General features: G+C 38.1%; 1 protein-coding gene across 1 annotated transcript; it reads left to right on the top strand.

Annotated features, from left to right (window-relative positions):
* The first annotated feature begins 2,657 nt into the window (after nucleotides 1-2,657).
* Nucleotides 2,658-11,306, top strand: LOC103719351 (F-box/LRR-repeat protein At3g26922-like). The gene is made up of 3 exons (XM_008808555.4): nucleotides 2,658-3,845; nucleotides 10,387-10,569; nucleotides 10,665-11,306. The coding sequence occupies exons 1-3, from the start codon at nucleotides 2,859-2,861 to the stop codon at nucleotides 11,031-11,033; spliced, it is 1,539 nt and encodes a 512-aa protein (XP_008806777.4). The 5' UTR covers nucleotides 2,658-2,858; the 3' UTR covers nucleotides 11,034-11,306.
* The last annotated feature ends 2,087 nt before the right edge of the window (nucleotides 11,307-13,393 follow it).

Genomic DNA, 13,393 nt, shown 5'->3' with positions numbered 1-13,393 from the left:
GCTGAAAAAAGCATATCAACTAAAATTAGGAGTTCCGTTTTCAGTCAATGAATATTTAAATTAGCCACAATAGTTATTTGTTATTACCCTCACATGCATTACAATATTACAAATGTATGGATATATAAAGCTAGCAATCCAACTGGCTAGTTTCACTTCTCTTCTATATATTATATATGTCTAAATGGAGGCTCAACTTGTGTAGATTTCTCCATTCGTTGTATGAACGCTGGCATTAACGATATTGATGTCAATTTGCTGGATTATTATTAAATTTTATTGCTTAATATGCTTATTAATGATATCAGTATTAATGTGTTGGGCCATTATTAAAATTTATTTGTTCAATATGCAATAGAAATTTGGCTTTCAAAATTTTCTGGATGTTATAATTTATTACATTATCATATTACTTTTTACAAATAGTTTGAAAAAGGATAAAGAAATTGTAACCGCCGCATCATGTGGGTCAATATTAAAACTGTTGGGATTAATGATGAAGTTTTTGTATGGTGGCTCACGTTATGCAAAATTCTTCATCCGCCATATAGAGCTTGCACTAATGAAGAGAGTTTTTGCTTTTTCATTAAAAAAAAAAAGAGAGAGAGTTTCAGCTTGGACATAATTAAAGTTTATTGTTCAATGTGCTACCGAGATTATTGAAATATTTTATTTGTGATGACATGGTGCATTACTATATTATATTTCAACAATAATTGAAAAAAAGTGGAAAAAATAGTACTCCACGCATTGATGCTGGTTATATTATAGTTTATATAAACTATAAAGTCTACTGTTTTTTCAGACTCTATGTTATGTAAAGCCGGTATAGGCCATATCAACTTCATTTAAAATCAGCAAATCTTGCCTTATCTGTATAAATATGCTTAAGGTCTGCTAGATATGAAAATTAGCTCAACTTTTTCCAGCAATCAATGGACCATTTGATACAGCATGTGTTGCATCTCGCACATGTGCCTTCTCTCTGCTTGATGTATGATCATGTGGTTGATGATGCATTAAATCATCAAATGGTCCAGTGAGCATCAAACCTTCTTTGCACCTAATAAAGATATTTTCTATTCAATGGGCAACCACAACCATCTGATTGTACCCAACCCTAATTTAGACCAATGGGCTCTATTATATATATATATATATATATATATATATATATATATATGAAATGGAGGCAGGTTCTCCAATCATTAGCTAGAAACCGGTATTAATGACATCAATATTAATGTGCTTGGGCATTATTAAAATTTATTAATATACAACATATATTAATGATGACGGTATTAATGTACTTGGTTATCATTAAGTTTATTATTTAATATACAATAAAAGTGTAGCTATTAAAGTCTTCTATTTATTATAATTTATTATATTATCATTTTGTATTCTAAAAATAATTGAAAAAAAAGAGAAACCATACCATATCCATCATGCAGGACCAATTGCCGGTAACAACTATGAGATTCTGCATGGGGGCTTAGCTCATGCAGACTTATCCTTTCACCATATAAATGCTCATATTAGTAACAGCGGTATTAATTAATGATTGGAGTTTTTGGTTGGTCATAATTAAAGTACGTTACTAATGTGCAACAGAAATTCAACTATTAAAGTTTTCTATTTGGTATAATTTGTAATGCTGCTATATTGAATTTCAAAAATAATTAAACAAAGAAGAAAAAATCACTTAAAGTTAGCCAACCTTTCCTTATCTATATGCATATGCTTAAGGTTTGCTAGATATGAAAATCAGCTCAACTCTTTCTAACATTCATTGAACCGCTTGATCCAGTATCATGTTGCATCTTACACGTAGGCCTTCACGGGTGTTGATGCGTGATCATGTGGCTGATGAAGCAAGGGACCATCAAATGCTCCAATGAGCATCATTGGGTAATTACAGCCATCCAGTTTTGCTTAGCGTTAGTTTGGACCAGTGGGTCTATTATATATATATATAGAGAGAGACACTAATATTAATAACGTTGATATTAATCTGCTCGGGCATCCTTAAAGTTCATTATTTAATATGCGACATATATTAATGATGTCGATATTAATACCCTTGGCCAATATTAAAATTTATTACTTAATATACAATAAAAATTTAAGCTTAAAAGCTTCTATTTATATAATTTATTATATTGTCATTTTGTATTTTAAATTTATTTGTGAAAAGAAGGAAAACGTATGCTCAGCTTGTGTAAAGTTATTGAATACTGGTATTTAATGATGATATTAATGAGAAAAGTTTATACTTGACTATAATTAAAGTGAATTACTTAATATATAACAAAAATTTGACTACCAAAATTTTCTATTATTATAATTTATCATATTATTACATCATATTTTAAAAATAATTAATAAAAAAATATTCTATAGATCGCATAAATTATATGCAAGTTTATATAAAATCCACAGCTTTTAGACATAACTATTTCATTTAAAAATCAGCAAACCTTACCCTCTATACGCTCAGGGTTTGCTGAATATGACAACCAGCTCAACTTTTTTGGAAGCCTTGGCGACTCGTGATGCAAGTTTATGTGGCTGACGGAGAATTGAGCGAGCGTAAAACCTCCCCACCTGGCAAAGATATTTTGCTAATCAGTGGGTAGCCGCGTCCATCGGGTTGAGCCCGCCCCTGGTTTGTACCAGCGGGATCTATAAAATGACGGTAAAATCCCTAAACGCCATTAGCTCCGTCATCAAAGGTCGTGCCTTGAAGCGCTCGCTCGCTCTCTCTCTCTCTCTCTGTGTGTGTGTGTGTGTGTGTGTGTGTGTGTGTGTGTGTGTGTCATCGAAGGTCGTGTGTTGAAGCGAAGCTCCGATCAGCCATGGAAGCGGAGGGGAGCAGCTCTTCCGTGAACGCGATGATAATAGAGCCAGCCAGCTGGAAGCGAGCGTGCAGGGATCGCATCTCTTCCCTTCCCGATTCGCTTCTCCTCATCATCCTCTCCTTGCTGCCGACCATCGATGCAGTCAAGACCAGCACCCTGTCCAAGCGATGGCGCAACCTCTGGACTCAACTTCGCCACCTGGACCTCCAATTTTCCCCGGAGAGCTTCAGCCAGAACCCTCATTACCTTCAAAAGGCCCGGCAGAAGTTCCTCGAGTTCGTCAGCGTCTGCTTGATTCTCCGCAAGCCCGACCCTCTCCAGCGCTTCCACCTCTCCTTCAACTTCTACGATCGTGCCAGGCACTCGGCCATGGTCGACGTCTGGGTCCGCTCCGCTCTCGAGCGGCACGTCGAGGAGCTCATCCTGGACGTGGCACATCGCCGAGTAGGCGGCATCAATCGGCGTAAGGACATGTATTCCTTGCCGAACTCTCTTTATAGCTATGGGTTTCTGACGAGCCTGTCCTTGACTTACTGCGAGATTAAGCTGCCAACAAATCCTTTGTGCTGGAGATTGTTAAGGAGCTTAGCTCTCATGAGACTGACTACTCTGAGTGACGACCTGCTTGAAAGAATTTTCCTGGAATGCTCCTCGCTCGAGACTCTGATTCTAAAGGACTGTGATGGCAAAAGCGCAAGGACTGTAGCTGCTCGGAATCTTAAGCACCTGACGCTGGAGGAGTTGAGGTATTCGCTGAAGCTTTCTGCTCCAAATCTTGTTACAGTGGCTATTTATGGGTCGGTCATGCGTGCGACCCATTCTTTGAAGGACCTGGTGTCTCTAGTGCGTGCAACCATTATCCTTCGAGATGCACGAATGGGGTATTACAATAGTGTGGACCGGGTGGCCAACCATCCGTTAAATAGTCTGCTTATGGATGTTCATCATGCACAAGTTCTGACATGGTGCAATTGCTGCACTGTGGTATGTCTACGTTGAACTTTAATTGAATATTTCAATTTTCCATCTAATTGTGATGTTTTATATCAGTCCGTTTATTTATCAACAATCGCAAGTCCCTTAACGTTTAGTCGCATCGTATCATATATGCAAGGCCTCTGTAGATTTTGATCGATAAGATTATTGAAGCCAGAGGATAATTCAGAAAAAAAGAACCTCATCTTTAATTGTATTTCTAATCTCTATTTTGTTTGTATTTGTCATTATTATATTTTAATTGTTCTAATGTTCAGGAAACGTGGTCATTTTCGTGGATCATAACTCTTTACATACTACATTATATATAGTGTTCAAAAGAAAATGATGTATTGTAATATGCGTGGTAGATTTATTCTGACGGAGCCATACAGTCCTTAAGTAGTTTATTGATACCAATAGCTGAATGATTTCTTATGCGTTCTTCAGTCAGATATATAGTTTGGCCATTTGTTTCGCTGTGAAGCTTCATTTCCTTTCTTTTCTTTTATCTTGAGACTGGTGATTGGTAAATTTGCTCTCTAATGTTCCTTTTTCCTCAAGATTTTTTAAGTATTTTATTCTTCCGGAAATGGGAAGCAAGATGAGTAGACCTCTTTTCAATGAGTTAACATAGATAGACATTGATGTTGAATTATAGATCTACAAAGTCTAGTGAAAATTATGTTCTAGCTACTCTTAGACCGTGTAAAGATTCTTTGTGGGTTCTGATGATCTTTTATTCGCATATCATTCTCTAGATTTCTTTTCTTTTTTCCAGAGAACCTTTTCTACTTTGTTTTCATATTTTCATGAAATGAATTGATGGGTTCTTCCCATCCTTTTCTAATGAATAAAAGGATGAAGCTTTGATTAGCTTAGAGATGAACGAAGAATCATAGGAACTGTTGGCGAGAGCTGTAGTATGCGACATTGTGATTTTCTGTCTGGATAGGTGAGTAAAAATGAAAAATTATACAGATAACTTTAGGTTGAAAGTTCACTCAGAACTTCTATAATTTCTCATTTACTGAACCGGAAATACAGTTTGGACCACAGACTGTTTGAGGTTCCTTGTTAAACTCTTTTACAAAGGGCGTTAAGTTTACGCTGCTTTTTGACAAATCAAGTGTAACAACCCAAGGCCTCATCCAAAATGGCTAGCAGGAAATTATTGTTTGGGTTCCTAGATCCTGTATAAGTACCCAAGATCTACCCAACGAATAACCGATGTGGGACTAAACACATGCCCGCACGGATCCTCACATACTCTCCCCGTCGATCGGTCCGTGGTCAACCCCAATGGATCCATGCTGCAGTGTCTCCTAGTCCACATAAGTTATGGGCCGGGTCCGCTCTGATACCATTTATAACAACTCAGGATCTCACCCAAAATGGCTAGTCATAAGTTATTATTTGGATTCTTTGATCCTGTATAAGTACCCAAGATCTACCCAGCGAATAACCAATGTGGGACTAAACACACGCCCGCACGGATCCTCACATCAAGCGCCCAATCAAAGTTTGTTGCCTGAGTTTTTAGTTAGATCATGTTGTTTTCTCCTGAAGCTAAGCGTAGATGGGAGCCGTAAAGGTTCTCTGCATACGTTCAGGTGGAACAAACTCTATTCGATAGTTAAGGAGCAAGTTTATTATCCAGTAAAATATAGAATAAGCTCTTTTTCTTTATTTATAAGTAGAAGATTGAGAAAGGAATCAACAAAGTTGGAAGTGGAGTTCAAACTGTACTTCCCTAGGAGGCTCATGGTGGAAACCTAGCAGGCTTTCGGGAAAGGGAAAGCCATTAGCGAGGTAAATTGGGATGCTAATGGGATCCACAGCGCAGGAGTGCTATGGTTTAGCGCCACTTCTATGGTCGTGGATTCAGGCCAAGCCCGGGAAGCGAAGGTCGCTCAGGAGCTAGGAGGAGGACAGAAGAGGTCAATCAGCGCTGTTATCCGTGGATAGCCTCGCCCTACTTGGATGTGTTCGCTAGCTATCCGTGCGTAGCCTCTTACTCCGTGGGAACCCCGGTGAAAACGAATAGGGAGCGGACGTGCGTGGAAGCGAAGAAGCTCAATTAGTCCTTGGTTTCAGGAGAAAAGAGATTCTGATAAGACTTCGATTCATCTTATCGCTGAGAAGCCAAACAAGAGTTTCTGCAATCGGAAAAGCTACTTTCTCCCTCGCAGCTCTCCTCGGCGAACCTCTTCCCCGCCTATGGTATTAATTTGGCGGAAGCGAAAGAAGCTGGAAAGTAGAGTTCAAACTCTACTTCCGCTCATGGAGGATGACATGATGGTCAATCCTCGGTCTTACCTTGGGACGTGCGCGCAAACCTTGCATGCTTTCGGGAAAGGGAAGGCCACTATAGCGAGGTAAATCTGGATCATAATGGCCGGATGCATGGCGCGGGATGCAGAGGTCGGACCTTTCGGTAATGATCGCGGATTCAGACGAAGCACATCGACGCATGGCTGGGAAGCGAAAGATGATCGAGCTAGGCGGAAGGCCACCGGACTCCTCCACCAATGGCTCCAAATAGGCGGAAGTACGGCTCTCTCTTTCCGAGCGCTATTACGGGCTGCTTTACGTCCTGTGCTGCGGCGGGCCTCCTGGAATTTCCCACCATTTCCTTGAAACAAAGATTGGTCTGAATTCCTTCTCATGTACGAGCATAATAAAAGAACAATTCAAAAGGGTTGCCTCAATCGCTTCACACCTTTGCATGCATGTTGCTAATTGCCACCAACTACACCAATTAGCAAAAAATACTTTTTGATGGTGATTCGCATGAAACGAAGTAACACCACTATTATCTCTGCTCTGGTGGTGTGGCCCGGAAGGGTGTTACCACAAGATAAAATGCTTATATTTTTAATTGACGTTCTTATATTTTTAATGCCGATAAAATGCTTAGCTCGCATGATATAATAACAAGAGAGACTCAACGTAAAGAGTTCTCCGGAGATAGGATACGATGGGGAAATTCCGATATGGACGGTTGGAAAGGTAAAGAAAGATCCCATTTAGCTTCTATAATATTTATAAAAATAAGAGTTTAGAAAACAAGATTAAGGATTTCTTTTTTATTTTTATTCAGAAAGCACGCTTCCTATCTCGTATTATCTTAAAAACTAATGTTAATTATTCCACATTCTCGCTCACGTTGGCTACCAAATTTACTCTTTATTCTCCTTTTCCAATCAAATCATACTCTTTTTATAAATTGCCCAAAGAGATTGATTTTAATTTCTTATATTTTCTAATCCAATTCCAATATAGATTGGACATTTTGATTCAACTGCTCGGTTAATTTCTCTCCTCTCTTTCCTCCAACATGCCTAGTTGCCGGTTTATGTTAAAAGAACAAGTATCTCTCTCCTCCTCTTCCGAATCATATCTCTTTTATATAACTTTCAAACCACTTGGACTATCTTTCTCAAATATAACTCCTAAAAGTTTTGGATTCCGAGATTCGCATTAAATTACTAATTACCTTTAGGTAGTTTCAAGTCCAAACTTTTTCTCTCCGTACTTACCTTTCGCAGGTATGAACAAAACATACAATGCAAAAACATGTCCTGCAATAGAACCAAGATGTTCTATGGCTCCTTTCCTCATGATTAATCATCAATGATCATGTATCTTTAGCTATGGGAAAAGCTTGTCTAATGGCTACATGCTTACAAACAAATCAGGCTACATACTTAGCTTTACCCTTTGGTCTCTAAGTTACATTGTATAACTTTGTGGACGATTCTGATGTCCACAAGAGACATCCATTTAGCCAAAATGCGTCATGTACGTTGTAGTCGGACTCTTGAAAATATTAGATATTAAACAACAATGCTATTTGAAGTAGTGTGTTTAGCGCGTTCAATGTATATGTTTTTCTCCTTGGAAAAAGTATTAGTTGAAGCAAAATTCTTGGATGATTTTTTTCTCGGTTGGAAAAGGATTAGGGAAGGGGGAGGCGGACGGGGTTCAGCTTCCTATCTTTCTCGGGTTCCACTTTTAACCGACAATTTTTGAGAGAAAAATCTAGCCCACATATTTGTTTCTGGTAAACAAGCAACGGAATTTTAAAAACTAACATAAACACGCAAACCAAGGAGTTCGGTTGACGCGAAGCCTTAGGGCATATAGATTGAGGCTAAAATAAAATAAAGAAGAAAAAGCGCATGTGGCATGAGTTTTTTACTTCTTAAGCTGGAGAAGGATAAAATTTTTGTTATCCGTGGGGCTGCAAACCGGCCAGGTGTGTGCGGGCATATGTTTAGTTCCATATCAGTTATTCACCGAAGAGATCTTGGGTACTTATACATGATTAAGGAATCCAAAAAATATCTTCCGGCTAGCCTTTTTGAGTGATGCTTGGGATGTGACAAATGGTATCAGAGTGAACTCGGCCCATAACCTATGTGGACTAAGAGATATTGCAGTATGAGTTTATGAAGGTTGACGACGAGCCATTCATGGTACTTGTAATTAAATTTGAATGGATTTGAAATTTTAGCTTGACGATGATGTTAGGGCTTCAACAAGAGGACCAAGAATATCAGAGCTTCAACGGGAGGAGTATGTGAGGATCGGTACGGGCGTGTAGTAATTAGTCCCACATCAGTTATTGGCCAAAAAAATCTTGGATACTTATACTGTACAGGACTAAGGAACTCAAATAATACATTTCGGCTAGCCATTTTAGGTAAGGTCCTGAGTTGTTACAAATGATATTAGAGCGAACTTGGCCCATAGCCTATGTGGACTAGAGGACATTGTAGCACGAGTTTATAAAGGCTGACCATGGGCCGATAGTAGTGCTTGAGATTAGATTTAAATGGATTTGAACCCTTTGCCTGACAAGGACGTTAAAGCTTCAACGAGGAGAGTATGTGAAGATCCGTATGGGTGTGTGTTTAGTCCCACATCAGTTATTTGCCGAAGAGATCTTGGGGACTAAGGAACCCAAAAAATACTTTTCGGTTAGTCTTTTGAGGTGAGATTCTGGGTTGTTATAAATGGTATCAAAACAAACTCGACCCAAAGTCTATGTGGACTAGAAGACACTACAGCACAGGTTCATGGAGACTGACTCTAGGCCAATCATAGTGCTTGTGATTAGATTTGAATGGATTTGAATTCTTAGCCTGAAAAAAACGTGAGGGCTTGAACGGAAAGAGTATGTGAGGATCCGTGCAGGCGTATATTTAGTCCCACATCGGTTATTCATCGAGAATATCTTGGATACTTATACAGGATTAAGGAATCCAGAAAATATTTTCCGGCTAGCTTTTTTGAGTGATATCCTAGGTTGTGACACTTGGTCAGATCAGGTATGCTTGATCCTAATTTTACCCAGTTTCATGTATGCGTCTTAGTATTGAATCTAGATCCAATCTAATAACTGATTGGATCGGCTTCTTTTAAAATATTTTAGACCAAATGGGTCGTTCAATCTGGTCCGGATCATTTATAATCTGGATCCAACCTAAAATAAATGGATCCGAGTTGGATCGAGGTTGGGTTTGATTCGTGTCCAAGATCTACATTTATTTGCTAACAATATTTTATGAAGGAACATCCGAATCAAACTAAATTTTGATGGCAATAAAATTATTTGGTAACATTGCCAAAGCTTCATGAATTAATGTTCATCTTGAACTTCAATCTATTTCAAGAGGTTGATAATCTCAACAACTATCTTTATTTAATATAGTGAGATTAGTTTGAACGTTTTTCTATTAACACAGAAAAAGAGGAATGATTTGGAATACTTTCTTCGGATCAAATTGAGTCGGCTTGAGTTGGGTAACTAATAGGAAGATTAGAAATAGAATTATAAAGTGTATAGATTGGGTGGGGTTGAAGTTTATAAAATCCAGACTTAATCCAAAATATGGAATGGGTCCAATATTTGAACCCGACCCAGACCATGGGTCTTAAAGAATGGATTGGGTTGGATCTATCCAGGTCGTATTGGGTCCGGTCTAATCAGGTTGGTCGGGTTGGCTCACCAATCATTCTGACCTATTTGTAGCCTTAGCTATCTCATCTATGGGTTTTTTTTATTCAGAAGACCTAGTGTCGTTTATTTCATTTCTTTATTCACATCACTAAATTGTATTCCTGTAGTTTCTCCTCATACCTAAGACTTCCCCCATTAAAAAATTAGAAGAGATAAACATCACAATTATCATGTTTTATCTCATGTCTATAATGCTACTTTCATTAAACTAAATAGCCAACAAGTATGAAGGAGACATAAACTATAGTTATATCTTAAAAATATAATTTATATTTTCAAAATATAAACAAGATGTAACAACAAAAGTTCTTCAATGTCCTCATGCTCATGGTTTCCTGAATGCATTCCATAGATAGCGCTTGCAATTACGATTGGCCGACTAGATGCTCCTAATTCTAATTGTTTTGACTCGGGAAATTTTTATACTAATTTAAAGTTTTGCCAAAAAAATGAACGAATGATGCGAACTCATCTTATAATCATTGCATTTGAAACCTAATCCTCACTGTTTGCCTTTCGTAGTTGTTGGCTCTGCAGGAAATAAGAAATCTCCAGTCACCCTTTATGAGGCCGAGGAAGTTGGTTTTGAAGGTTACTTTACGTAGGTGGGAGACCCCTGGGATATACAACTTGCTAAGACGGTCACCAGAGCTTGAGACGCTTGTTCTACAGATAAATGCCCCAGATGCATGTCGTGGACCCAAGGTGGGCATTAGAAACCTCTCAACTCTTTTGCTTCATCTTATTGACCTTCTTTTGTGCTTCTTCCAAGACTAACTGCAGACGTACTTGCATTTCAGTTTATTGGAGAATTCAAGAGGGTCAGCAAATTTTTCTTAAGTATTTATTCAGAGCCAAAGAGCACCGAACTCTCTTGTTTGAAGCATCATCTGAAGAATTTTGAGGTAGAAGACTTCACGGGACTGCTCTCTAATGATAGCTTGTCAAGGGCGGGCTACCTCAAGTACCAAGAGAGGGTCCTGGGGCTTGTAAGGTTTATCCTGAGGAAAGCTCTTGTTTTGGAGAAATTGACCATGAACATGGCTCAGATGCCCAACTTCGAAGAAATCTCGGTGGGTAACCAGAGGCAGTTAGATACTACTCGGAAGATTCTGTCTTTCCCGAAAGCCTCCCATGCTCGGATAGTGTTTCTTACAAATGGAATGTAGACTTAATTTTTAGTATGATTGGTCATTGATTGGTGGACGCTGCATTTTAGAATTTGAAAGCTGGATGTAGTCTTAATCTGCAGTATTGGTTATTAATGGCGGGCTATGTAATCTAAAATTTGTAAGCTGGTATATTTGAGTTATGCAGGAAATTATTCCCCTGAATTCTCATTCAACAACTCGCTCTTATGTGGAAACTCATCATCTTGTTATGTCTGATGAAAGAGATCAGGATTTTTTTTTTTTTTGAGCAATACAGAGCTAAGAATTATTGGCAGTAGATTAGGATATTATTTTCAGTACATGATGCTTTCATTCGGAGGGTAAAAAATATGTACATGAATTCTTTGAACCTGCAGCTTTGCATAAAAAAAATTAATTCTTGCCCTTGAAAAAAAGGGAGGTGGTGGGAAACCTGAAAGAACGCATCACCTTTTCTCTGATGTTAAGGGAGGCAAAACTGCCACCCGGTCTCTATTAAAAATCACATAGCATGCACAACAGAGGTAAAGATACAGAGAAGAGTGAGTTTTTTGACAGCTCTACATGAGGGCTGTTGCAGTGACGTGAAAGTAGATAGGAGCAGGGCGGAGAGTTTCAGTCAAAGAAAAGGATAACACACGAACAGAGGCTAAAAAACACAGCAGAAGAAACAGATCAGCTTCGCTGCAGGATTTTTGGCAGAGCTGGTTTCAGAATGAGGAAGAAAAAAGTGAGTCAGAGAGAGGACAAGAAAGCATTGAATCTGTAATTACTTGAAAGGGCTCTAAACACATTCTCTTGGTAACTAGTTTATCATCTCTTCCACTCCATTTCTTTTGTTTGAAATCTTAAAATCATTGCCTGATTTAACCTTCTGGTGCCTTTTAAAGCAAGCATACCTGAAGGAGTTGTTTCTCTTATTTACATGTTATGATTTTTCAAGTTACAGCACATGTATAGATTTTCTGATTTAGCATTGCTGAAACACAGTTAACCTATTGTTCAGTAAGAGGCTTAGCTTGGTGCTTTGGAACTTTCAAACAGCTTTACTGTGGTATAAAAGGCAGATTAATGCAGGGATTCTTACAGGTGACTGCCTCAACCTTGTTTGGTTATTAAGAAAGCGACGATGCATGATTGCAAAAGTTTTTCATTGGTAATTTACCTGATAAATTTTGTGTTATCAAATGCTCTTCTTTTTTCTTGTTGGATGAGGAAAATTTATGGAGTTAGCAAAAGAAAATGTGGCCAAATGCAGGTCCTGTTTCATTACAAATATATTCACAGTTCAGATTTTTAGAAGTCATGTAGTTCTACAATTATATGCTTGGCTTTAACAGATTCGCTGCTGATCATTTCATTGAAGCCATTCAGTCCTTCCATTCCCTCTGCCTGTCTGTTGGTATAAAGAATTATGACATGGCATTCTTTGATTCGACAGATTTGTTGGATAGCAAGGCAGATTCACACCCTTTCCAGAAAGGGTCTGACAATGGTTTCCCACCACTTGTTTGCTCCTAGAAACCCTCCCATCCTTGGAGGGCATATAATTTTCTTTTGAGATTATGGTGACTATTTTTCACCACTCGGTTTTGAACATAAGACCTCTTACTTGAAGAGATGGGAGGCAAACTAGCTAATCTACGAACTACTAATGAGAGCATATATATATATATATATAGTAGACCAATGCTGTGAGTACTTGGAAACTCATCAGCTACAAACTTTAACGAAATATGAACTATGCAGAGCCAATAACTGTTTCAGCAAATGAAATCATGCTACATCCTTCAGTTTTAATATGTAACACGAAGAACAAGAAAGCAAAAGATTCTACAGAGCAAATCTTCAAAATTCTCTGCATTGGACCTAATTTGCCTGCTGAACATAGATATAGATAGTCAAAAACAAATTTTGATGCAGAATAGAAAATCTAATAAGACCTATTAGGAATTTGGAACATCTATAATAGCAGATACTTGGAGGAAGATGACCAACATGTAATGGAGTGATGAGCCTAATAATATAGACCATCTCTCATTAGATGCAAATTACAGATTTTTTTTATAAAGTCAATCTGTTAGAAAACCGAAAGACAACTAAATTAAAGGACAATATAGATCAATCAGGCAGGCAGAGCAAGCAATAGAACTAAACTGTACATGATACATTCGAATAAAAACCCCCCTCTCAACAGCATTAGTTGTAACCCTGGCACGAATGAAATGTTTGGTAAAGCAGCATAACAAATAAATGGCCTGAAAAACATGTATTTTAAAACTCCAAGTCCAACTCAAACAGGTATAAATAACAGAAATTGTATTAAAAATTCTTTTGATGTTATTCCACAGAAGAAAAATCTTACTGTATTTCCGTAC

This window comes from Phoenix dactylifera, chromosome 1, assembly GCF_051530095.1.
Source record: "Phoenix dactylifera cultivar Ajwa chromosome 1, Ajwa_hap1_PhDact_Kaust_v1.1, whole genome shotgun sequence".
Taxonomy (NCBI): domain Eukaryota; kingdom Viridiplantae; phylum Streptophyta; class Magnoliopsida; order Arecales; family Arecaceae; genus Phoenix; species Phoenix dactylifera.
This window is presented reverse-complemented; position numbering and strand designations above follow the sequence as displayed.

Bases quoted from the DNA above. Each gene is read 5' to 3' on its own strand.
- LOC103719351 (XM_008808555.4), top strand. From the start codon at position 2,859: ATGGAAGCGGAGGGGAGCAGCTCTTCCGTGAACGCGATGATAATAGAG. The intron at 3,846-10,386 runs GTATGTCTACGT...TGCCTTTCGTAG, and splicing joins GGTGCAATTGCTGCACTGTG to TTGTTGGCTCTGCAGGAAAT. The intron at 10,570-10,664 runs GTGGGCATTAGA...CTTGCATTTCAG, and splicing joins ATGCATGTCGTGGACCCAAG to TTTATTGGAGAATTCAAGAG.